Raw genomic sequence first — 26,564 nt, 5'->3', positions numbered from 1 at the left:
AATTAATCACCATCATCTCATCAATTAAAAAGACGGAGGTTAGGGGAGGGGAGAAGGTGGGAGAAATCAGAAGCGATCAGAGGAGAGAGGGAAGGAGGGAGGGAGGGAGGCCAGCGAGCGAGGAGAGAGGGAGAGAGCAGAGTTGCCTGCTTTGCTTCGTATACACCCAATCTCCCTCAACCTCCACCTCTCCCTCTCCCCGGAGATTCTTCTCTCTCTCAACCGATGGACCAGCTGGTGAATTTCATCATCCGCCCGCCCAGGTGAGCTCCCCTGTTCCGTTCCTTCAGCCACCCCACCCCGCCCCACCGTCTCGATTCGGCAGGCGTAGGTTTGGATCTGAGCCGCGCGGGCTTGAGGTGCGTCGGTTCGGCTCGCTGGACTTGCGCCGCCGATTGTGCTCGCCTCCCATACGATTTGCTGTCGTTGAATTGGGGTAGGTTGATTGCTTCACGCGGTCCCCTAATTCAGGTAGATTCGTCATTGGCTTTTGCATTACGCTAGTGATGTAGATGGCACTAGCAGTTCGGTTGGTCAGATTGATGGTTATTAATTTAGGTTACATACAAATGAACTTGAGTGGCTGCCTGCCTGCAAATGTTGTGGTGTTGTGCTCACGAAATTGTTACTGTGGCATTTGAACTCTATCCTATGCTTTTTTAAGTAGTGCTTGCATTCCACCTCAGCAAGCTACTCTTCTATTCTCCTAAATACAAAAATTCCTAGATTTCCTATTACCGAGAGTTAGACAAGTCTGATGTGGGGCTACAGTAGATATTCATTAGCTGAACATGAGTAGCTATGCTTCTTTAGGTAACTCCCTAACTTGATGGTCCATACTCTGTTAACCTACTTGATACATTCCTGCGTTGCAGAGCTGACTACAGTCCAGACGATGATCTACTGGAGCAGGAGTTTATGCTCAAGGGAAGATGGTTTCAGAGGAAGGATCTGGAGGTTATATATGTTTTATATTTCCGTGTTACGGTGATAACAGATTAACAGAAACATCAGAAACCTATTTCCTTTGTTCTATTATATTACTTTTGTATGCGCTATACACATTAGAAAAAACCCTCCATCTTCATTGCCAGAAAAACTCAATACAATCTGTTGGCCTCGTTGTCTGCTAAAAAATCATGAATGGAAATTTGGATTCCATTATCAATGGCATTAAAGATGTAAATAGCATGGTCGTTCTTTAAGACGGTGTTTAATTTGGAATCATTTAACAAGTGAGGCAGGTTCAGTTTTGAACAATGCAAGTAGGATGCAAGGGATAAACAGGAAATCTGCTAGGCTGATGCCAGATCTGGGCCACTAGATGTGGCTCATTATAGGTAGCCAATGCGTAACAAGTTTGTGGGTGATCTAGGATATATATAATCACATGTAGTTTTCCATTTGAATTTTTTGGTCATATGGTAATAAAGACCACGAAGGGGAGCCTTGGTGCAGCGGTAAAGATGTTGCTTTCTTACCATGAGGTCACGGGCTCGAGTACTGGAAACAGCCTCTTGCTGAAATGTATGGAAAGGCTGCATACAGAAGACCTCAAGTGGTCGGACCCGTCCCTGGACCCTGTGCAAGCGGGAGCTACATGCACCGGGCTGCCCTTCTGTGCTATTTTGAATTTTTCAGTTCCAATAAAGAAATTCTTTGTAAAATCCATAATTTGGCTACCATTTGTCTCTAATTGGCCTATGTGCTTAGATTCTGTGATGTATAAGAAATGTACATGAGATTATAGTACTCCCTCCGTCCGGAAATACTTGTCATTGAAATGGATGTATCTAGATGTATTTTAGTTCTAGATACATTCATTTTCATCCATTTTGATGACAAGTATTTCCGGACGGAGGGAGTATCTATTACAGGTGTGAATTATATCTTATGACATCTTTCCCAACTTTATGCATTTGTATTGCTGTCTTGTTTGTTGCATTTGTTTATTCCTGGTGTACTGTAATAATCTGAAATTGGCTTGCTAGCTTTTTTGTCATTTATCAGATGACATAGATTACACATAATGGACATTGGCTTTCGGCTTGTGTAGGTAAATTTTGCTTTCTTATGTGGCTTGCCATGGTATATATTTGATATGCAGTCTCCTTTTTTCAGGTAGTAAATAGCCAGGGCAAGAAGTTGCAGTGTAGCCACTACATACCTGCTGTGATTCCTGAAGGAACAGCACTTCCTTGTGTTATATACTGTCATGGAAATAGGTAGAGTATATGTACACATTATCCTTTTGCTTAATAGGCTTGTTTTTCAGTTTTGGCAAAATGCCTTTCCACCTATTACTAATAAAGCACAATTCTAGTCCTTTACAAATATTTGGTAAGATAGTCTATTCTATCTTTTGCTAGGATTAATTGAACTGCGTTATTTATTTTCCAGTGGATGCAGAGCTGATGCTAGTGAAGCTGCCATTATTCTTCTACCATCAAATATTACAGTCTTTACACTGGACTTTTCAGGGTCTGGTCTCTCTGAAGGAGAGCATGTCACCTTGGGCTGGAATGAAGTGAGTTTGCCTTATGCAGATAGAAGATTAAAAAATGACGCATGGTTCTGAAACCTTCTGTTTGCTTTTATATGTTGTACATGCACAGTTAGTTCAGATGCTATTAGGTAAATTGAGAAACAAATAACACATAATAATCTGTTATGCATTTTATGTCTTTGTACAGAAATAGATAATCTTAAAATCTGTCATAACAGTGAAATGGATGGTTAGTGAAATCTAAAACTTTGTGCAGAGGATTAATGGCAGTATATACCGTTTATAGCAAGACAGTTTTTTTCCCTTCACATTGGACTGATTGTAAATGTTCCTTTACGCCAGTTGAACCACCTATTCATTTATCTCATTTTCTGCTCGGGGCCATCAACGCCTCAGTTTTTCTTGAGGCACTTAATCAAATCGTTTTCATTGCTTTCGAAGACACAATGCTGATATCGCTTTCTTTTATACAGAAAGAAGATCTGAAAGCTGTTGTTAATTATTTGCGGACAGATGGGAACATATCTTGCATTGCTCTGTGGGGCCGCTCAATGGGTGCGGTCACAAGGTGTGTTCAGTATGTTGAAATGAACTCATCATTTTCTCCTGTAGTGGTCAGAAATTAGTTAATCACGATTCCCTATTGTTCAGCTTAGTTTGCTTGTATGCTCTATGATATTCCTCTGTAATATTCGGCTTCATGTGCTTGTAGGCTTTAAAATACCCATGTGTAATATTGTTGCTTGTATTTATGTTCTTATGTGTTCGTGCGGGTAGGAACATGTACATACTTAAACACTCTAAATTTTAACTTACTCAGAATGTCTGGACTCTTTTCTTTCAGTCTAATGTATGGAGCGGAGGATCCATCAATTGCTGGAATGGTTCTTGATAGTCCATTCTCTAACCTTGTTGACTTGATGATGGAACTAGTTGATACCTACAAATACCCCTTGCCAAAATTCACGGTAAGCATAATTTGATGATGGGGATTCATCGGTTATCAATTGTTACTAGCAATGTGTATGTGTGGCTGTCGTCCCAGGGAATAGTGGAGTTGATGAGCTTGCGCTTTAGCATGGTGTTTTTGCAAATTTGTTTCCTACATAACCCACCTTATAGCACCATTTCTATAATTGAACATGGCTACTCAAAGAGCCTAATGGAGCCATTCCTGATCTTTTTTATCCAAAAGACTACTTTGTCTGTTGTTTATCAATACAGTTAGTTCCAGTGATGAATGAGCATGAGTCACTTAAAATTTAATTCAAATTATGCATGAGTTCATGTGCGCTTGTGACTGCCTAGTTAGAGTTTGTGACCACTGATTTTTGTAATTATAATTCCACATGTGTTGCTTGACTTCTGTTAATTTTATTTGTTCTAGATATGCTCCCACAACTTTGATGCATATTTGCAGATGGTATATCCCATCTTATATATTATGGAGCTTCTGTTTGTTTTGTTTAGGTAAAACTTGCAATACAGCACATGCGGAAGATTGTCAAGAAAAAAGCCAGCTTTGACATCATGGATCTTGATACCATTCAGGTTTATTATTGCCCTGATCTTGAGTTACCGGGGATACTGATATTGTTTGTTCTTAATACACATGATTTTATTTGCTATTAGCTGCTTGGAGATTTCACAAGCTTTTTCTTTGTTTTGCTCTTGTAAATAATAGTACAGCTCAGACAACTAGATTGGTTTTCACACAGTTTGGTCTTATCGACAAGCACAAAGCCGAATAGGAAACTGGGGAAATTATGCGAACCATTTCCTTTTAGGAAGTAGATGACGGCATAGTTACTGGATTCGGTGGGACTGGCTTCGAATCCCGATCTAGATCGATCGACCTAGATTAGGGTTGAGATTGTTGGTTCCGAACAGAATTCGTTGCCAGAGTTGCGATCCCAAGCGAACCAGAAAAATGAAATCACAGGGTGAGCGCCATGGGGAGGCTGGCTGGGAGGGAGAAGGTAGGTGGAGAAAAGATAGATGAAAGATGACGACCATCGTGCCTGGGCTCTCTATCGTCGGTCCTCCATCGCTGTTGCAGCTCTTGGCCACCATACAATATTTTTCTTTGCCTGCTGGTTGCTGGTGAAAGAAGTAGAGATGTGTAGCAGCTTAAGGACATGGAGAAGCGGAATAGCTTGGCTATAAGATGTGCCGAAACAGGAGCAAGAACGCAAGCAGCAGACGAATAGAAACGGCGTGAGCAGAGCAAGAATTATAGAAGCAATAGAAGCGCTGGGGTGGAGTTTTGTTTCCAGAAGAAGAAGTGAGCTAGGTCACGCGAAGGTTACTGGGCCATAACTGGGCCTTGTACACCAACAGGCAGGGTGTTTTTATTCAAGTATGAGTATTTTTTCCATCTATGGCATGAGCAGAGCAAGAATTGCAGAAGCAATAGAAGCACTTGGGTGGAGCTTCTTTTTTTATTCCAGAAGAGGAAGTGGAGCTAGGTCACGTGAAGGTTACTGGGCCATAACTGGGCCTCATACACCAACAGCCAGGGTGTTTTTAACTTTTTTCGAGTATGAGTATTTTTTTTCATCTACTAGATCGTTTTTTTGGAAAACGAATGAGAGCTAGCGAATAGAAGTCAACTGATTCATGAATTGGTTTCGGAATTCGCGAATCAGGGATGTATACCCCCCATCGAACTCGATTATAGTAGAAAGTACCGAACCGTGAATCTGGTAACTAAGGATGATGGTTCCTACTCCAATTGCCAACTGCATAGTGCAAGCTTATTGAATGTGATTCTGTACAGTTCGGTCTTATCGACGAACACAAAGCTGAATCGAAAACTGGGAGAGCTATGCGAACTATACTACTGTAGGAGATATCCTTTAAAAACTTAAATGCGATTCTGTTTTGACAGCGTATAGAATTATGGATATATGTTTGGTATCTGACCGTAAACCCTTCAGGTAGCAAAGCGATGTTTTGTTCCTGCTTTGTTTGGACATGCAACTGAGGATGATTTTATACTCCCGCATCATTCAGACAAAATTTGTGAAGCATATGTTGTAAGTTTCTACCTCCCCATTCAGCATGAAACATAAATTACTTCTTGTCTGTCAAGATAGTAACATATGGTATGGTTTGTCTTAATGTGTCTGCAGGGAGACAAAAACATTATAAAATTTGACGGGGACCACAATTCACCCCGACCACAATTTTACTTTGACTCGATCACAATATTTTTTCATAATGTGCTGAACCCACCTGATGTCCCTGACGATCATTATTTCCTGACACCACATGGCAGCCTTGGTCAGGTACTACAGATTGGTATTCCTCAAGTCTTGAAATGTGTTAATTTTACTTACATAGGTTCTGTATATATTATTTATCTCTATTGCATAGCCTAAGAGCCATATATATGTGTGTGTGTGTGTGTGTGTGTGTGTGTGTGTCACTAATAAGGACTCCTAGACCAATAGTAATACTCCTTAACCCCCCTCCCCCTCCCTCTTGAGTGTTTTTGTAGCATGAAAAGTTTTGAAAAACCTGTAGAGTCAAGCCAAAGGGGATGACGAGAAGACACCACATCAATAGAAGATACAAGAGACATATAAGAGAAGATGGGCTGTCAAAATAAGATGGCACATCAAGCATTGTTTATAAGGCGTTAAGGCGACCTAAGGCGAGCTCCACCCGCTCTGACACCCAAAGTGAGCATGCAGCGCCTTATCACGTAAGCGACGCTTAAGCGTCTAAAGGAGGGCACTTTATAAACAATTGGCATCAAGCGAATGAAGCATTGCGCATAAAATCATAGCCCAAGAAAACCGGCGGCGAAAGAAGCTCGATGTCAAGAATGAGTGTAGATCAGCAGTGCAAAAAGAGGCCATGAAATTCCTATAGAAAACCACAAGGACCACGTAGGCCACTAAAGTTGTATAGAAAGGACAAGAACCTGAAAAATAAGGCTGACACATAAAGACTTGGTTGACTCGCATGGCATGAGAACATGTAAAAGAGCAACGGACTTGGTGGACGCAGCGGAAAATATAGAAAAATAGAAGCTAAGAAGCACGCAAGAGACGAAGATGGAATAGCTACCGTGTATGCAGAAGAGGCTGCAGAGGAGACCGTGCAGGTGAGATGCCGGCGAGGAGCGGCAGAAAAGAGCAACTAGCGGACGAACACCCAACACCAATGGAAGGTGTATGTGCGAGACATAATCGGCAAAGAACACTGTTGACAATCAGTAGACGTTGTAATATGTTTTTTACTATCAACTGGTGGAGCAGGCCAGCACGAAAAAATGAGACAAATATTACACAGCAGCACGTAGCAGAAACAAGTAGAGAAGGCACAACAACACGTAGCAAGCAGCAACCAGGAGCATGGCTAAGAAGAGCAGCGACATATCAGCAGGAGAAGGCTGGCAGGAGGCCGCGGCGGGGCCACGAGGCCTGCAGGGTGGAGCAGCACGCAGGCTGCTAGAGCTGCACGGGTGGGCCTGTACGTGGAGCAGAGCGTGGCGGCAAGTCTGGCCGAGAACATACGAAGTGATAGCGGGCAGCCAAGAGAAGAGAGAATCTACTTGAGAAGAGCGGATCGATGGAATCTGATCGGGAGACCAAAACAAAAAATCGATTGGGAGAGTAGGATGAGCTGCGGCATCCAAGACCTAAATCTAGGCTCTAATGCCATGTCATAGATGCAACTTACCTCTTTTGCTTTTGATGGGAAGTCCTTCGTGGCTGCTTTATTACTTAAACCATGCTTACATTATCCGCTAAAAAGCTAGAAATAAACTCAGGGGGTGTGTCCAACCACAAAGTCGAGGATCAAGATATCTCTGTTGAGCTAAAACATTAGCAACCATATTAGACTATTAAAATGTTCAAAAGAACCTTTCTGAAATCTTCCTAAATACTACGACATTCTTCAATGATAGGGGCAGCCACCATGGCTTGCCCACTAGTCATGTTTAGTGCTTCCACAACAACCAAATTATCCACCTGTACCAGGAGTGAGTTTATACCAAGTTGAAGTGCCAACTTCAGACCTTCCACCAGGGCCGCTGCTTGTGCTGAGACAATATTGCCAGCATGCTCTGGTTTTGCAGTAGAAGCACCAATGAAAGCACCCAGGTGATCCCGGACGACAGCACCAGAGTAATCCTCCTCAGGAAAAGATGCATCAACATTCAGAACCAGCTGACCAAACAATGGCTTCCTCCATCGATTGATGTGTGGGCTCGTATGAGGTTTGCCATTTGCCGGTACATAATTTAGCTCTAAAGCTTGAATGGCTGGACCTGTGGGAACAGGCTGTTGCACCTCCTCATTCTTTGAAATTTGCCGTCTCTGCCACCAAAGATACAAACTAGTGGCCGCGATCATCTCCGGGTGTTGGACCACATCCATGTACTGTTTTTTGTTGGTCAGTCACATAGCAAGATCTCCAAAATTTCGGTGCTCGATCTCTGCGGTGCACATGCACGGGTTATAATTTCATGTAGCCTAAGGACCTGCCACACTTCCTGTGCCTGAGCACATTTGAATAATGCGTGTGCTACATCCTTTGCGTGAGTCTGGCACACCGGGCATTGACGCGTGGTAGCAATGTGACGGTTAGCAAGTATGCCCATACATGGGATTGCATTATGCAAGTATAACAAAGCCTTTAGTCCCAAGCAAGTTGGGGTAGGCTAGAGGTGAAACCCATAAGATCTCACAACCATCTCATGGCTCTGGCACATGGATAGCAAGCTTCCATGCACCCCTGTCCATAGCTAGCTCTCAAATCCTTCAGGTCTCTCTTAACGGACTTCTCCCATGTCAAATTCGGTCTACCTCGCCCTTTCCTGACTAGCAAATCCCACAAACCGTCGTCAAATCCTGCAAACAAACTGAAACACATATGCATATTCAAACTAGCAGTTCACGCCACTTAAGACATCACCGGACTTCATACTTAAAACATAGTTTGTACTTGAACAACACCGGAGTTCATACTAGCATAAAATGAAAATTAAACAAGATCTACTCGTCATCACCATCATCGGACTTACTAACGCCGAAGTGGTGCTTTGTGAGGGAGTTGGAGAGCACTAAGGCGAGGTCGTACTCCTTCAACGTTGGCACCCACGCCGTTGCACCTTTGTCTCCTGTGGGGGCCGCCTACTCCGCCTCGAACCATGCGACCTCCGCCAGCCGGAGACGCTTGAGCGTGGGGTAGAAGATGCAGTTGAGCCTGTTGAAGTTGGTCCACGCTCGTGCTTCGGTGCTGCGGGAGTGGGCGCTGCGTTTGCTCCTTGCGCCACTCCACCAGTGGGTGGAGGAAGGAGCTCCCGGCCTCAGCGTTGTTGCGGCGCTTGCGAGGCAGCTCGCCGTCGCGGCCGCCAAGCCCCCCCCTCGGCCACCCCTCCCGCCACCCGCACACGACACCGGGGCTCAGTTCCAGTGGCTACGCTCGCCTCAAAATGATGTTGGAGGGAAGGCGATTTGCCGGTGGAGAAGTGGAAATGCGGCGGAGGAGGATAAGAGCATCTCTAGCCGACACCTTAAATCGCGGACCCGTAAATTGAGTTTACAGTTCGCAGAATGCGTCGGATATAGGCCGAAAATGAACCTGTAAATTTTGAAATCTGAACTTCACGGGAGAAATCAAACTACTTAAGTAGAACTAGCAGCGTTCATAGATCACCATACATAGCATTTTTTATACAAAGTAGATCGGAGGAGCGGCGGCCATCGTATACCCTACTGCCAAACTTTGGCTCACCGGAGCCATCCGGGTGCGGCGATGCTGCGACGGCAGAGTTCAGTCGTCGTCGAAGGAGACGAGGTCAACATATCTTTTGTCCTGTGCCTTGGCTTTGTGTCCCCATCCCTTGAGGTTGGCGTCGAAGTCCTGCGCCTTGGCGAGCCCCTGCTCGAGGACGATGTCGTCGAGCTCGCCTAAAGTTCGACGACGCTGCTCCATCTTCTCATGCGCATGCGCGTGACGATGGCCTTCTTAAAGATGTCCGCCTTGGCCGGGGGAGGAAATCCTCCTGCCCGATGACGCTACCGCCCGGCCGCACCGGCCCCTTTGGCTACCCTTCACCGCGCGGAGCAGCGGGAGCTTCTCCGGCTCCCTTTTCACCGGCATGAGGAGCGACGTACGGGAGCTCGACCCCCTGGCGGAGCTGCCTGCGGCGGAGGAGCTGCCCGAGCCGGAGGACAGACGCGCCTGCCTGCGGTCGTACTCCTCCGTCTTGCGGCGGAGGGCCGACGACGCTGGCTGTAGGCCGCGGTTCATGTACTTCTTCACGGTTCGCTTCCTCGAGCCGTCCGCTCTGACACACCGCTGCCGCTCGGGGTTGTCGCTGCCGTCGAAGCGGTGGCTCGAGCTCCACATCCCATGCCACATAGTGGGGAGCGGCGGCGGATTTAGCTCATCGGCGGGGAGAAATGGGAGAGGGGATTGGGGAATCGTGGCGGCGGGGGGATAGGGTTTTGCCCTGTATAGTCGCCGCAAACCCGTAGATATACCGCGTGCGGGGGGCAGTATGAGGGCCACCGTAAAATCTTTTACATGCCGGGCGACTATACGGGCTCTGGTCTGGCCCAAAAAACATGCCAAACGCATAGTCGATGGGATTTTACAGTTTTCGTGTTTTTAAGGAGTCTGCTAGAGATGCTCTAAGGGAAAAGGAGGGCACAAACCCTAAATCAGCCTAGTGCCGGTATATTTTGCGGATTCGGGGGCGGTTTATGGGCCAGGCCGTTTTTACCGGACCTGTTCAGGCCGGGTTTTTGGAGCGTCCTGTAAATTTGCCGAAAAACCCCGTCTCGGCGAGCTTTTACATGAACTGCTAGAGTTGCTTGCCGGGCCGCGTTTTTCCGGTGAATTTACGGGACGCTCCAAAAAACCGGCCCGGCCTGTAAATTTTTTATGGGAGGCCCGTAAACCGCCCTTGAATCTGCAATATATACCGGCGCTAGGTTGTTTTAGGGTTGTGTTCTCCTTTTCCCTTATCCTCCTCCGCCGCATTTCTACTTCTCAGGTGACGAATTGTCTTTCCTCCGGCATCGTTTTGCGGTGAGCGTAGCCACCGGAACTGAGTCGCGATGTCGTGCACGGGTGGCGGGAGGGGTGGCCGAGGGGGGCTCGACAGCGAGCCGCCTCACAAGCGCCTTAACGACGCTGAGGCCGGGAGCTCCTTCCTCTGCCCGCTAGTGGAGTGGCGCAGGGAACAGGCGTGGCGTCCGCGTGGAGCACGGGCGTGGACCAAATTTGATAGGCTCGACCGCATCTTCTCCCCCGAGCTCAAGCATCTCCGGGCGGTGGAGGTTGCGTGGTTCGAGGCGAATGAGGCGACTGCCGCAGGAGATGAAGCTGCAGCGGCGCGGGTGCCGGCGTTGAAGGAGGAGTATGGCCTCACCTTCGTGCTCTCCAACTCCCTCATGGAGCACCACTTCGGCATTGGTAAGCTCGGTGATGGTGATGACGGGTATATCTAGTTTAATTTTCGTTTTATGCTAGTATGAACTATGTTTTCAGTATAAACTACGGTGTTGTTTAAGTACGAACTATGTTTTAAGTATGAACTCCGGTGATGTTTTAGTATGAACTACTCCCTTTGTTCGGAAATACTTGTCGGAGAAATGGATGTATCTAGACGCATTTTAGTTCTAATACATCCATTTTTACCCATTTCTTCGACAAGTATTTCCGGACGGAGGGAGTATGTTTTAAGTATGAACTATGTTTTAAAGTGGCGCGAACTGCTAGTTTGAATACGCAGTATGTGTTTCAGTTTGTTTGCGGGATCTGCTAGAGATGCTCTTACCCGACATTTTATATTTCACAGAATTTTTCAAACCAGATGCGAAGTAGAACTACCTAGTCCACTCGGGGTAGGGTTTTGACTCAAGTAAGAACGTACACTGAAGAGGCCGAGCTTTGTTAGGCGCCAAGCAACAAAATCATCCGTCTCATGTATATATAGGGATTTGTAGTATACGTTCTGCATCGATATGCCAAAAATTGTCAATGATACGTGGCTCATCCCATCCATCTAGGAGCCCATTAACTCTTGTCAGCACCCTGTTACTCCACAGTGTGATTATTTTCCTTGAAGAACTATTCGGGACCCAGCAATCTTCTCAAATATTAATTTTCATGCCATTGCCAACTCTTCAAATACACCCTTTTCTTAATGTTTGAATTCCTGCCTAGATGCTCGGCAAGACATAAGATGATCCTTTCTTGAGCCGACAGTTAAGATATCTCGAAAAGGGTAATATTTAGACCTCAAAACCCTACCACATAGGAATTCATAATTATCAATCAGCCTCCAACACTGCTTCGCAAGCATAGATGCAACCTATCTCTATTGCATAGCGCAAGGGTCATATATATATACTCCCTCTATTCCATATTAAGTGTCGCTAATTTAGTACAACTTTGTATTAAATCATTGTACTAAATCAGAGACAGTTAATTTGGAACGGAGGGAGTATTATACAAGACTTGGGGTGCAAGGAAAGAGACATCCTAATAAGGACTCCTATACCAATACTAATACTACTTAACAGTTAACACTGTATAGGGTCACTGGGATATGAGTATAGAGTGGGATCGAACAATCTTCCCAAATATTAATTTTCATGCCATTGCCAACTCTTCAAATACACCCTTTTTTGAATGTTTGAATTCCTGCCCAGATGTTGTGCCAGACATAAGATGATCCTTGAGCTGACAGTTTAAGATATTAAGATATCTCCAGAAGGGTAATATTTAGAACTCAAAAGCCTAGCTGTCGGTGCAACAAACCCCTGGCGTGTGTTGCCCGGGCTGTACACAGGTCCAAGAGTAAAGCCGCAACATCCAAGACAAGGCCAAGCAGAAGAGATAGCTCTTTGAGGGATTAAAGAGCGGATCAAGAAGACCAAGACGAACCAAGGGAGTAAGATCTCACCAAGGGAAACCTCCCTTGCCGGGCAGGCGAGCCCGATCAGGGCGAGGTCGCATCGAAGACAAGTCCCAAGACTCCCCCGGCAAGCTTGTCGGGAACGCCGAGGGCGGATCACCCCGTCGAGGCCCAAGAGCAAAGCTGCAACATCTAAGACAAGGCCAAGCAGAAGAGATAGCTCTTTGAGGGATCAAAGAGCAGATCAAGAAGACAAGATGAACCAAGGGAGTAAGGTCTCACTAAGGGAAACCTCCCTTGCCGGGCTGGCGAGCCCGGTCAAGGCGAGGTCACATCAAAGACAAGTCCCAGGACTCCCCAGGCAAGCTTTCTGGGAACGCCGAGGGTGGATCACCCCGCCAAGACACCACCGCTCCACCGCACAGCGACTCAAGTCACTTATCAGTGCGGTGTCAAGCCCCCAAGTGACTAGATGGCTGCCCTATGGCACGTGGCAGCCATTCGAGGAGAAGATCCACTCTGCGTGACACCCGTCCAGAGGCATGTCAGGCAGTTAGGGCGAGAGACAGCTAAAGTGGCGCGTCAAGGCTTGTCGGGCACTCCCACGACGTGACACTAAGCGACACATTTAATGCGCATTGTCTTGTCTGCAGAGTTAGGTATGATAGCACTGTTTGCTATCTAATCAGTTCGTAATGACTAATTTGCCATTGTGGTAACCCCTTGACCTATAAAAGGAGGGTCGTGGCGATCTTAGATAGGATTCGGACCTTTGTACACTCATAGGTGCGTAGCTGCTCTCGTCCCAAGGCGACCTTGCCGGGCTAGAGCGCTGTGTCTCTATTATGGTCCCCTCATCAATCCACCAAAGCAGGAATAGGGTTTTACGCCTCGCGGCGGCCCGAACATGGGTAAAACTGCCCGTGTCATCACCGTCATGCTGCCCTACGGTCTTCGCTCTTTGTGCAACGCGCCCTTCCCCCCGCCGAACCACAAGGGGCCGATGGCCCCATTGGTGGTCGTGTTATATCACGACATCTTTCGCGCGCCAGGTAGGGGGAGGCGCTTGCGCGAACCCGAGATTGTAAGTAGCGCGTCAATCTTCATCATCGTCTTCTTCATCGACGGCTTCATCATCCATGGCACCCAAGAAAAAGTCTGGCGCTTCAGCTCACCCGTCCAACTCGAAGGCCCTCTCACATGCGGCCACTGATGCCATGGGGGTTACGGGGGCGCACAGGGACGTGGACGCCGCGCGGAACGTGACTGGCGCAGGCGATGCCATCACCATCCCCCTTGTGGCCGAAGCGGGAGCAGGACGTGCCGGAGAAGGGCAACATCAACAGCGCCCTAGCGGCCATGCTCCACAAGGTATGGGTGGGGAGAATATCCCGTCTCCGCCTCGTCGAAGGACGCAGCCATAGCGATGGCGCTCGTTCTTGTGCGAATCGCAACCCTCTAGCCGCCCCCGCTGCGGGTGCGGCTACGGGGCCTGTGCCATCACCAGAGCAAGTTAACCAAGACGATGCGCCAGATGGGGTCATCAATCCCCAGGCGCATCCGCCTCGTCACCCCGCCACCCTGGCGATCGGCTTGCGGCGGCACGGCGCCACCACTACCGGCACCGTCAGGAGTCAGGCGATGTCGCGATCTGCGTCGTCATCCATGCCAAGCATCGCCTCGGAAGCCATGGCGCGAGCCCAGCTCTTGTTGAGATTCCCGCCGGCGGCCAATCAAATGGATGAGTGGAGAGCCACCATTCAGAGGCTGATTGGTTTTGCTGAGGCGGGAGGATCACAGGGGGCAGGCCCGCCACAGCCTCCACAGCCTCCACAGGCAGCCACAACAGCCCGAGCCGCTGGCCGTACCGAAGGGGCCACTCCAACGGTGCAGTCCCCTCCACGGCAGCCAGCGCAGGGGCCGCAGCCAGAACCACATGACCAAGAACCCGACAACGTGTCAATGGCTTCGTCTGATCCTCGAGCCCATCGAGACCAACGGCAGGTCCTCGAGGACATGCGGAGGGAAGACGCGTGCGTCACCATCAAACGACGCCGCGAAACCCGTCGACAGTCCGATAGGCGCAATGGCCCTGACGTTGACGAGCCCGTGCCCGGTGGAAATGGGTACCTGCCTTTCGAGGTTGGGTGCCCCGCCTTCACTCATGAGCTCCGGCAAGTCCGTTGGCCATCTGCTCGCATCTTCAAGCCAGAGATACCAGAAAAGTATGATGGAAGATTGAACCCGACATAGTTCTTGAGCATTCACACCATCGCTGTCCAAGCTGCCGGAGGGAGAGATGAGAAGGTGTTCGTCAACTACTTCCCTTTGGCTCTCAAGCCAAACGTGAGGTCGTGACTGATGCACTTACCGGAGAACTCCATCTCGACCTGGGCTGACCTGTGCAATGAGTTTGTTGGTGCCTTCACGGGCGGCCATCAAGAACCAGGGCGGCCCAGCGACTTGCAACTCCTCCCGCAGAAGGACGGAGAGAGTTTGCGGAAGTATATGTAAAGATTTAGTCGGGTGCACAGGAACATTCCAGACATCCACCAGGCAGCCGTGATTGCTGCGTTCCAGTTCAACGTGTGCAACCGCAGGATACGTTTCAAGATGAACGTCCGGTTGCCCAAGACTGTGAATGAGCTGTACACTTTGGCAGATAAGTGTGCCCGAACAGACGAGGGGAGGCGACTCCCCGGAGAGAAAGATGGCATCGACGTTGACTCAGAAGACGACGGCGATGCTACCAATCAGAAGAAGAACAAAAAACGCAACAAGAAGCGCAAGGAGAAAACAGTGCTGGCTGTCGAAGGGTCCGGCGTCCCTACTACCGGCAAGAAGGCCAAGACCGAAGCTCCCGGCAAGGAAGTTGCCGCGTGCACTGACTGCCGGGAAGTTGCGGCGGCCAAGAAGGCTAGGAAAGCTGATGGGCCGTACTGTAAGATCCATCGGACCAAGGGCCATGATCTGCAAGAGTGTCATCAAGTCGAGCAACTCGTCAAGAAGCAGAAAGCTGAGTACGAGAAGCGTGATAAGGAGAGAGACCAAGACGATGTTGGCGGGAAAGGCCAAGGCGGCCGAGGAATCCGCCCCGGCAAGGTCCCCCAACGTCAAGAGAAACCTGCTAAAGGCCATGACAAGAAGGAATGCGATGGCGAGAGCGATGAAGGGGATGAAGAGGAAACCAGCGAGCAGGAGTTTCAGAAGGCCACCGACGCCCTATGCGTTGACGGGGGTGCATCCTTGCACTCCTCTCACCGCCAGCTTAAACAGTGGGTGCGTGAGGTCAGTGCTGTGGAGCCTGCGGCGGAACTTGGAAAACCACTCAAATGGTCCCGCACACCCATCATCTTTGACGAAGAGGATCACCTTGACCGCACCACCGCGGTAGGGTGCTTGTAGTTGTTGATTTCATCAATGATCCGCAACCTTAAGGTCACAAAGATGTTGGTTGACGGCGGGGCCGTGTTGAATCTGATTTCCCCCAAGGTGCTCAACAAGTTTCAGATAGCAGATGAAGAGCTCAAGGTTACTGGTACTTTCCAAGGGATCAATCCTGGCAGGAGTTGTCCCAAGGGAAAGATCACACTGCCAGTGACATTCGGAGGAGAGTTGAACTACAAAACTAAGAAGATTGTATTTGATGTGGTTGATCTTCCCCTGCCGTACAATGAAATCCTTGGTCGTCTAGCCCTGGCAAAATTCATGGCGGCATCTCACTATGCCTACAACACGCTGAAGATGTCAGGGCCGATGGGCGCCATTTCCATTCCATCAGACGAGAAGGAGGCGATTATATGCGTGGATAAGATGTATCGGGAAGCAGTCGCTGCTGAGGCCGCGGAAGCTGCCGCTCCCGCTAAGAAAAGTAAGAAAGGAAAGAAGCTTAGCGAGGATACCGGCAAGGAATCCGGGAAACGCGTCTCTCTGGAGTATGCTGCGCCTGTTGATGACCAGCCGGAAAGTTTCAAAAGCAAGAGATCGAAGGTTGCTGTGCCTGCTATGAAGGTCCCGGCAGGGATGGTTGGCGTTGATTGTACGTTCACTATCAGCTCCATCGACGATAAATAGGAAAGCGTGCTCGTTGCCTTCCTGCGGGCGAATGTCGATGTGTTTGCTTGGCAACCATCTGACATCCCCGGTGTTCTCAGGAAGGTAATCGAGCACCACCTCTGTCTGTCTCCATGCCCGGCCCGTCAAGCAGAAGGTTCTGAAGCAAGCTTTGGAGTGGCAACAATTCATTGCCGAAGAGATCAAGAAACTTGAGGCAGCTGGTTTGGTCAGAGGAGTATTGCATCCAACGTGGTTGGCAAATCTAGTGGTAGTGCGCAAGGCGAATGGGAAATGGAGGCTTTCTATAGATTTCATGGATCTGAATAAAGCATGACCGAAGGACCCATTCGCCCTGCTGCGCATCGATCAGATTGTGGATTCCACTTCTGGATGTGACCTGCTTTCCTTTTTGGATGCATACTCCGGGTATCACCAGATTTTCATGTCCAAGGAAGATGAAGAGAAGACCTTGTTCATAATCCCATGCGGCACGTATTGTTTTGTACGGATCCCCTTTGGGTTAAAGAGCACCGGATCCACTTTTGCAAGAGCAGTGCAAATTGGTTTTGAGTCCCAGCTGCACAGGAATATTGAAGCCTACATGGATGACATCGTGGTCAAAACCAAGGACAAACCAACTCATTCAAGATTTGAAAGAGACCTTTGCAAATTTACGCAAGCTCAACCTGAAGCTTAATCCCGAGAAGTGTGTTTGACGTTCCCTCCGGCAAGCTACTTGGCTTCTTCGTGTCTCACCGGGGAATAGAAGCCAACCCTGACAAGATCAGAGCAATTGAGTAGATTCAAGCACCCAGGACAGTCAAGGATGTGAGGCGCTTAACTGGATGTGTTGCCGCACTGAGCAGGTTCATCTCCAAGTCCGCCGAGCGCGTCCTACCATTTTTCAAAATTTTGAAGAAGGCAGTGCCATGAAGTGGACTCCAGAAGCAGAAGCAGCGCTGCAAGACTTAAAAACCTACCTCTGTTCCCACCTTGGTTGCTCCTAAACTACAAGAGCTCTTGTTGCTATATCTAACGACAACCAATCAAGTGGTTAGTGCAGCTTTGGTGGCACAGTGGGAAGTAGAAGGAGCAACGGCAGCTACTGTATCTTCCGGGAAGGAAGGTGAACTCGTCCCGACAAGGTCAGGTGCTGATCAGAACAAGGAGGAGCAGGGCAACGGAGACAATTACAAGGTCGCGGTGAGGAAGAAGGTGGTGCAGCGGCCAGTGTACTTCGTCAGTTCCCCGCTGCAGGGGACTAGATCGAGGTACATTGGCGGGCAAAAGTTGATCTTTAGCCTCATCATGGCCTTAAGAAAACTGCGCCACTACTTTCAAGTCCACGAGATCACGGTCGTCACCCGCTTTCCCTTAGGCCTTGTACAATGTAAGGTGCTTAGAGAAATAAACCAGTCTTTCCTTAAGCACTGGTGCTTATTTGTACAGGGTAGACGCTTAGTTAGGCATCTCTCCTGTAGAAATAGGCATCGGTACTTCAGAAAAATCCGGTTTATTTTCCTAAGCACCTCTCTAAGCAACTAGCATTGTACAAAGTCTAACAACGCACACTGAGGAACCCCGAGGCCACTGGCAGAATAGTGGAATGGGCTTTGGAGTTATCAAGCTTTGGTTTGAAGTTTGAGAGCACGTCAACTATTCAGAGTAGAGCACTTGCGGAATTTATTGCAGAATGGATACCAACTCCGGATGAAGAGGTGCTAGAGACAGTCATCCCCGGCAAGGAAGCCCCTCAGGAATGGATCATGTACTTCGATGGTGCTTTCTCACTACAGGGTGCGGGGGCTGGCATGCTCTTCGTCGCGCCCATCGGAGAGCACCTGAAGTATGTGGTCCAAATGTGCTTTCCTCGGGAAAAAGCTACCATCAACGCTGCGGAGTATGAAGGGCTCCTTGCCGGGCTCAGGATAGCGATAGAGTTGGGGATCAAGAAGCTGATCATCCGAGGAGATCCACAGCTAGTAGTGAGACAAGTCAACAAGAATTGCCAGAGCCCGTTGATGGAAGTATACGTTGAAGAGGTGAGGAAGTTGGAGGAACACTTTGACGGATTACAAACAGAGCACGTACCACGTGCGGAAAGGAAAACAACACTGCTGATTATTTGCCAAAGTGTGCCGCGCAGGTGGAACCAGGAACTTTTGTCCTCCATTTGACTCAACCATCCGTATCTCCATTGACAATGGCCAAGAAGAGGAGGAAGCTGGACTCCGGGAAGCCCCACCGGTAGCACCTTCAGAGGTCCCCGGAAGGAGGGTTGCCGGGAATGACTCCACCTCGCCTGGCGAGCCACACTCTTCCGCAGGACGTCAGGTCTTTGTGGTCGAGGCAAGCTCTCCCGCTAGTGAGGAGGTGCCACTGGCTCTAGTTGTCGAGTTGCAGGCCCCGACTTGGGCATATCGCATCGTCCACTATCTCCAAACTGGAGAACTTCCCGAAGAGCAAGAAGCTGAAAGAGTAGCCCGGAGGGCCAGTATGTATCAGTTTGTCGACAACACATTATACAGAAGGAGACCCAACGGTGTGAACCTGAAGTGAATTTGCCGGGAAGAAGAAAAGGAACTATTGGCAGAGATACACAAAGGCGTGTGCGGCTCTCATATTGGATCAAGAGTCTTAGTTGGGAAAACTCTCCGGCAAGGTTTCTATTGGCCCTCGGCCCTCCAGATGCAACTGAGCTAGTCACCAGATGTGAAGCCTGCCAGTTTCACTCCAAGAATATCCATTAGTCGGCCCAAACTCTCCAGACGATCCCTTTGTCATGGCCATTTTCGGTCTGGGGGCTCGACATTTTGGGCTCCTTCCCTCGTGCTGCCGGGGGCTTTGAATTTTTGTACGTTGCCAACTTGCCATTGACAAGTTTACAAAGTAGCCGGAGGTGGAGCCCATGAGGAAGGTGACCGCACAGTCAACTATCAAGTTCTTGAAGGGTATGCCGTTTCGGAGTACCCGCCAGAATCATCACTGACAATGGCACCCAATTCACAAGCCGCGCCTTCATGCAATACGTTCATGCCCTCGGAAGCAAGGTCTCATTCTGCTCTGTTGCCCATCCCAGAAGCAACAGACAAGCTGAGAGGGCGAACGCTGAAGTGCTGCGTGGACTCAAGACAAGAACATTTGATAGGCTGCAAAAGTGTGGTAGGTGATGGATCGACGAGCTGCCGGTGATTCTTTGGTCCCTCCGTACGACACCAAATCGAGCTATCGGCCAGACTCCCTTCTTCCTAGTCTATGGGGCAGAAGCAATGCTCCCCACGGAACTCATACAGGTCACCTCGAGTGCTTGCCTACGATGAAGTAGCGCAAGAACAACACCGGTGTGACGACGTTGTGCTACTTGAGGAGAACCGTCTTCGGGCTGCTGTACGTGCTGCACGATACTAGCAGGCCCTGCGTCGCTATCACAGCCGCAGGGTCCATGCCCAGAGCCTTGAGGAAGGCGGCCTTGTCCTTAGGCGTGTTTAGTCTGTCAAGGGTTCCAACAAGTTGACGCCAAAGTGGGAAGGCCCTTACCGGGTGGTACGAGTCACCAGACCTGGTGCGGTCTGTTCGGAGACCGAAGATGGCATCACGGTGCAAAACTCATGAAACATTGAGCATCTTCGTAAGTTCTACCCGTAAGGCGCGGCTGCCGGGCCCTGCCCGACAGCCACCCTTTTGTACAAGCCTTGCCGATGCTGCCGCCCGACAGCCGCCCTTTTGTACAAGCCTTGTCGATGCTGCATGTAACCCTTTGTACAAAGCCAGGGGCAACCCTGAGCAGCAGATAAATAAATGAAGCGCTGGGCCCCCCCAAGAACTTGCATGCATGCATAAGCATATCATGAGCATAGCATGATCATGTAGATAAGATCATATGTAGCTTTGTTTTCATTTGCACTAAACTGCAAGGTTCTTGCCGTGGACTCAGTCCCGAAGAGAAGAAATGGAGACAAGCCTACATATCGGTCCTCGGAAAGCCAAACAGATAAGTTCCTTCTTATCCATACATGTTCTGTAAAAAGAAAACTTGTGCATATGAAAACCTCATCACCTCCGAAGCCTAGGTGCTCCCATCCTATGTCCCGAATGTTGCTTCGGTCAAGATGGTTGTAGTGGCCTTCGACGAAGGAGGTTCGACGAGGAGCTGGTCTGTTTCCACAGTTTTGTGCCCGGTAGGCTAAGCTCCGCGGCAACAAACAAAAGGCGCTGACAAGATAGCTTGCCGGAGAAAACTTGTTTACTTAAACATATAAAGGCATCTCCCCTCTGCATGGGCATGATACATGCACAAGTACCCGACAAGATTTATCTTTTTTCATTAATATGCGAATAAGCAAGTAGATCTTACATGACACATACATGGATAAAGAAGATTACATAATTAAGATCAAAGTTTGGCAAGTGCATACACATTTTAGATTGAAAAAAGATAAGTGCCCCGTAATCCCTTTCTTGTCCCTCTCCTCCTAGGAGCTACAGGGGGAGGTGAAGAGGGCAAAAGGAGCGCCTGTGCAGAAGCCCAGCCTGACCCGTCAGGCCTCACGGCAAGGAGCCTGACAAGATCGGGAGGGCGCGGACGAAGGTGATGGTGAAGAGAGCGGTGAAGGGGTCCCTTGGTCACCGCCACCAGGGCCAGCAGGACGCGGTAGGGCGAACGAAGCTTAGGGCCACGAGGACGCCTGCCGGGGTCCAGCTGGAAGGCTGATGGAGGAGCCGGAGGCACCATCCGGACCCCCACATCCAACGTGCCAACAAATCGCCTTGCCGGGGAGGAGATGCAGGTGCAGATGGTGGTGCCGCCTACCTCTTGCTGACGGTGATGGTATAGCTGGCGATCAGCCGGAGTCGGAGCCGCCGCCCCCTCCATCGGCGCCGTCGTCATCGCTGTCACTGTCCTCCTCGTCGCTATCGCTCGAGGAGCTTTCGTCGTCGGTCGAGCTCTCTACGCAGCATCCTAAACGACACCCGAACGCCTGAAGACCTTGACTGAGAGCAAGGTGGCGTCAATTAGCTTGGAATGGAGAACGTGCCCCGCCGCAGCTGTGGGCATGTGCAAAGGTCTTCCAGCCGCGCCTGAGGAGCATGACATGGGGGGCGGGGAACTCCACGTCCGCCCGCATGCTGCCGTTGCAAAAGCCCCTCATGTGCAGTCTCAGTTCCGTTGGCTGTTCGACCTCCATTACCTTTGCGAATGGGGCAGGAAGCCGAAGGCGGCTGTGCGGAGGCCCGCGCAGCTTGACGATGAACTCCAATGGCTGGTCCCTGACGTGGCCTTCATCCGGGTTCTGGACGGCCAAGGGAGGCGCGATCAAGACGCCGCCTCGCCCTCCTCGACCCCGAACACCACGACGGGCATGTCCGCGTCCTCTCCCACCTCCCCTTGTGGCGGGCTCCGCCTTTGCGTCCCCAGCAGGAGGGAGGCGTTGTCGAGCAAAAACCCTCGTCGCCACCGACGGAGTACTACTGCGCCCACTTTCCCTCGCCATTGTGGAGAGATGGTACCAGAAGGAAGAAGGAAGGAATGGTGTGGGTCAGCGCCTCGCCACGTTCCCTTTTATAGGCGAGTAGGACCGAGGGCTGGCTCCTCATCCAGAAAGCAACCGCCCCGTTTCACCGGTGTGATTCCTCTATGCCACTTACGGCGCACGGAATCAAGACCGACGCCTGGCTTTCTGCCATGGCGCTCATTCCCGCGCCCTCCGCGCCCGACACCAACTCTGCGCAGTGCATGCAGCACACGTGGCAAAAGGAGCCAAGGGCGGGGAAGCCAGTGGAGTGGCAGTTACTGCCTCGTGAACGTGGGACGTGGGTAGCCCACAGATCGTGACTTAAATCTCCCCCGTAACGTCTGGCACGACGCGCGGGAAAACAGGAAACTGACTCAAGCACAGGTTAATGAAGAAGCAAAGGAAATTTCAAGAAGTGAGCTACCAACAACTCTTCGCTTGTGTACTAGATAGGGCCTACCACGACGACGCTCGGCAGCGCGTTCGGGCCAGGCCCGGGGGCTCCTGTCGGTGCAACAAACCCCTGGTGTGTTGTTGCCCGGACTGTACATAGGCCCAAGAGCAAAGCTGCAACATCCAAGACAAGGCCAAACAGAAGAGATAGCTCTTTGAGGGATCAAAGAGCGGATCAAGAAGACCAAGACGAACCAAGGGAGTAAGATCTCACTAAGGGAAACCTCCCTTGCCAGGCAGGCGAGCCCGGCCAGGGCGAGGTCGCACCGAAGACAAGTCCCAAGACTCCCCCGGCAAGCTTGTCGGGAACGCCGAGGGCGGATCACCCCGCCAAGACACCATCGCTCCATCGCACAACGACTCAAGTCACTTATCAGTGTGGTGTCAAGCCCCCAAGTGACTAGGTGTCTGCCCTTTGGCACGTGGCAGCCATTTGGGGAGAAGATCCACTCTGCGTGACACCCATCCAGAGGCGTGTCAGGCAGACAGGGCGAGAGACAGCTAAAGTGGCGCAACAAGGCTTGCCGGGCACTCCCACGACGTGACACTAAGCGGCACATTTAATGCACCTTGTCCTGTCTGCAGAGTTAGGTATGATAGCACTGTTTGCTATCTAATCAGTACATAATGACTGATTTGCCATTGTGGTAACCCCTTGACCTATAAAAGGAGGGCCGTGGCGACCTTAGATAGGATTTGGACCTTTGTACACTCATGCGCGCGTAGCTGCTCTCGTCCCAAGGCGACCTTGCTGGGCTAGAGCGCTGCGTCTACATTACAGTCCTCTCATCAATCCACCAAAGTAGGAGTAGGGTTTTACGCCCCGCGGCGGCCCGAACCTGGGTAAAAACTGCCAGTGTCATCACCGCCGTGCTGCCCTACGGTCTTCGCTCTTTGTGCAACGCGCCCTTCCCCCTTGCCGAACCACAAGGGGCCGATGGCCCCATAGGTGGCCGTGTTATACCACGACACTAGCACATAGGGATTCATAATTATCAATCAGCCTCTAACATTGCTTCGCAAGCATAGATGCAACTTATCTCTATTGCATAGCGCAAGGGTCATATATATATACTCCCTCTGTTCCATATTAAGTGTCGCTGATTTAGTACAAGTTGTACTAAATCAGCGACACTTAATATGGAACAGAGGGAGTATTATACAAAGACTTGGGGTACAAGGAAAGAGACATAGCCTAATAAGGACTCCTATACCAATACTAATACTCCTAACACTGTACAGGGTCACTGGGATACAGAACATGATATAGAGTATAGAATTGCTCAATCACCAACAGGTATGATTTGCAAACCTTGACACACACTTATAATTGGCGCATCATTCATGGTACGTAACATCTGCGATATTTGCTCTGGGGCAGCCCCTTCAACCACGACAGAAGATGCCATTGCACAGTTGCGTTCTAGAAGGCTCATGAGCAGAATGGAGGTGGGTATTTCAGTTGGTTGACATTCTGAACAATTCTGCAATTCTGCCGTGTCATTGTGATTGGTGTTCTAATTTATTGGTTCTCATTTCTGGCTCTTAATATCCTCTGATGGAATCATAATGGCAAGAAAAAAGTTATCTTAGTAGCAATCCAATTGCCACGAAACATTTTACTGTGTTTGAACCTGCAGGGAGCAGCATACTCAGCTTTGTTTTCTTTTGATCATTTGCAGGTCCCATCTGGAACCGCCACAAAAGGCAGGGCCGACAGAACTGAGGTATTATTTTATGCTATTTCCACCTCTTAGGATTAGATTTTATGTCTTCCGTAACACCAAATTCTTTTACCTTACCTAATTGGCTGATTTCCCCCGACTTCCAAAAAGCTTGGCATAGAATGCCGATATAGGTTTTATTATAGAAATATTCAGTCTATTTGATTGGTCATGTTTAGTCTGCACCTTATAGGTGAGGATTGTTCCAAATACATCACCTACAAAATCCCAAATTGTTTGTAATTTTCTCCCTCACTCTCTGCTCTGTTCAGGTTTTGTGTTGACTAGCTCTTTGATACAGTTGCAGCGATTCTTGCACTTGATCCTAAGACGTTTTGCGGTATGAAATTTGAATCTAATAATGGGCGTTAGGCAACCTTGATATGTAATTTAAATTATAATATATGATTTTAGGTATCTTTTTGTTTAGAATCGTTAGTGTATTTATAATTGGTTTCAGAGCCTGTTGGGCACGTAAGAGAATGAGCATAACAAATACTTCTGGTTAAGTGAAAATGTGTGAGGATTAGCAATACACTAATCCGTGGTGGTACTTGAATATTTTCTTGATGTGTTGCATGATTGGTTTTTTGCACTTTAATCATTGGTACAATGTGTGTTCATGAACAATTGGCGGCTGTAACATGAACTCAAAAGTCTCATGTTGCAAGTAGATTAGCCTGACGAAATAGGCCTCTTCCGATGGTATATAACACTGTTGAGTTTTGGAGGGAATGCTTTGGTTTGTATGTGTTGTTGATCTTTTACCAACCTTGCAGAAGATTACACTCATCAAGCATCACCACTCAGATTTACTTCTACTTGCTGTTTGAACAGGTATTGGATAGTGATATTGGCCCCTCCTCATCTAGTGCATCTACTGCGACTCCTCCCAATGGCCGTAATGGAAGGATGCTCACTCCAACCTCTGATGATGGCGAGTATGTGGAGTATTCATTTGATAGCGTATCAGATATGCCTTACACTGAGGAAGATGAAGATAGAGTAAGTTATACCGTTACACTCTTTGGGGTTGTCGCTATGCTATCATATTTGAGGAGTTTTTAGTTTCTTAATGCCTCTATAGAGTTCAACACACAAAAGCATTCCAAAACGTGTAATAGGGGTGGTGAAAAAAAAGGGAGGATCTAGAACTATGTTCCTGGGTGGCTGGGTCTCAGCTAGAGTGCAGAGTAGTCAAGTTGGAGTAGAAGCTGGTGTTGGGAGATATGAAGGTTATGCCTGATATGGATGATTGATTTGTAAAAAGCTTGTTTTTTCTGTATCTGAAGCTAAACTGTTGATATTCACTCCCTAATCACTATTTAAACTATGAAATAAACGTCTCAACAAGGATTTTTGGTGCAAATTGATTTTTGAAACGAGCATGTCAACGTATGAACAATATGTGGTGATGCATAAAGTCCCCGTGTTCTGTTTCTATGTTAATGGACGTTCTAGGAATTATCATGGTGTAGGTTGATCTGTCCTGAATGCGTATATACTACTTCCTAGCCTTTACCTTTCCACGTTTTTAACCGTACCAGTGGTTAATCTCTATTCTGCTGTGTCTAAACGCAGATGCTGATGCAAGCAATTCTTGAGTCCCTGAAGGATTTAGACAAGTCAAATACAAAGAACACTCAATCAGCTGTATCTGATGTTGCTTCCAAAGAAAATAGTGTAGCACCTGATGTAGTGGCATTGGAGACAGATGCATCCTCCTTCTCTGTGCGTGGTGCTGATGCTCCTGGTAAGGATGTAGCAGCCTGTAACAGTGTAGCAAAGACGTCTAGTGTGCAAAGTGCAGATCGCTGCACTGTAAATGTTGCTGTTTCTGCTAATGTTTCTGGCGCATCAGAATCCAACGGCTCAACTCAGGTCATCAATGGAAAATCTGACTCGGCAGAATCCCAGAAAACCACTCAGGACATGAATGGGAAATTTGGCTCGGCAGAACCCCAGAAACCCACCCAGAACCCCAATGGAGAGGATGGCACAAGAGCAACACTTGTAGTCCAGAAGAGCCGGACTGGCAGCCTGATTGACGGATTGACACAAAAATGGGGTTCGTTCTTCAAGAACAATGACTGAGGCAAGCAAGATATACAGTGACATGCCGTTGACGATACACGTTTGTGTGTTAATATAGCCCATAGGTTGCCGCTGGCTTGATTGGTTAGCCTGTAAATTGGAAAAAGGAAGGCAATATTGCACAACTCGTTTTAGTGTGTTGGTGGTGTATATATAGAACTAGAAAAAGGTAGGGTTCCATTGATTGTATATCATGTCTCAACACTTAGCGTTGTGAATTGGTAGGTGCGTGTTTGCTGGGAAAACAAAAATATGCTGTTAATGTAATGCAGGGAAATCACGCTATTTGTTATTTGTTGCATTTGTGAAAAAGGAATACACCCAACTCA

General features: G+C 48.8%; 1 protein-coding gene across 2 annotated transcripts; it reads left to right on the top strand.

The window, feature by feature from the left end:
* Positions 1-26,564, top strand: LOC125551822 (uncharacterized). Of its 2 annotated transcripts, XM_048715190.1 has the most exons (14): positions 1-263; positions 876-957; positions 2,122-2,225; positions 2,401-2,527; positions 2,980-3,074; positions 3,351-3,474; positions 3,977-4,057; positions 5,446-5,544; positions 5,641-5,796; positions 23,660-23,714; positions 23,799-23,866; positions 24,100-24,144; positions 24,979-25,146; positions 25,723-26,564. In XM_048715190.1, exons 1-14 carry the CDS (start codon positions 226-228, stop codon positions 26,233-26,235), a joined length of 1,755 nt encoding a protein of 584 aa, XP_048571147.1. In that variant the 5' UTR covers positions 1-225; the 3' UTR covers positions 26,236-26,564. The 2 variants fall into 2 exon arrangements, with proteins under 2 accessions (XP_048571147.1, XP_048571149.1); XM_048715192.1 differs by lacking the exons at positions 23,660-23,714; positions 23,799-23,866.

Source organism: Triticum urartu, chromosome 4A (genome assembly GCF_056163025.1).
Source record: "Triticum urartu cultivar PI428250 chromosome 4A, HENAU_Tu73, whole genome shotgun sequence".
Taxonomy (NCBI): Eukaryota; Viridiplantae; Streptophyta; class Magnoliopsida; order Poales; family Poaceae; genus Triticum; species Triticum urartu.
This window is presented reverse-complemented; position numbering and strand designations above follow the sequence as displayed.

What these genes read in the sequence shown, in the direction of transcription:
- LOC125551822 (XM_048715190.1), top strand. Translation starts at nt 226, where the DNA reads ATGGACCAGCTGGTGAATTTCATCATCCGCCCGCCCAG. An exon ending in TGGATCTTGATACCATTCAG is followed by an intron (nt 4,058 to 5,445) that starts GTTTATTATTGC and finishes TAAACCCTTCAG; the next exon opens with GTAGCAAAGCGATGTTTTGT. An exon ending in AAATTTGTGAAGCATATGTT is followed by an intron (nt 5,545 to 5,640) that starts GTAAGTTTCTAC and finishes ATGTGTCTGCAG; the next exon opens with GGAGACAAAAACATTATAAA.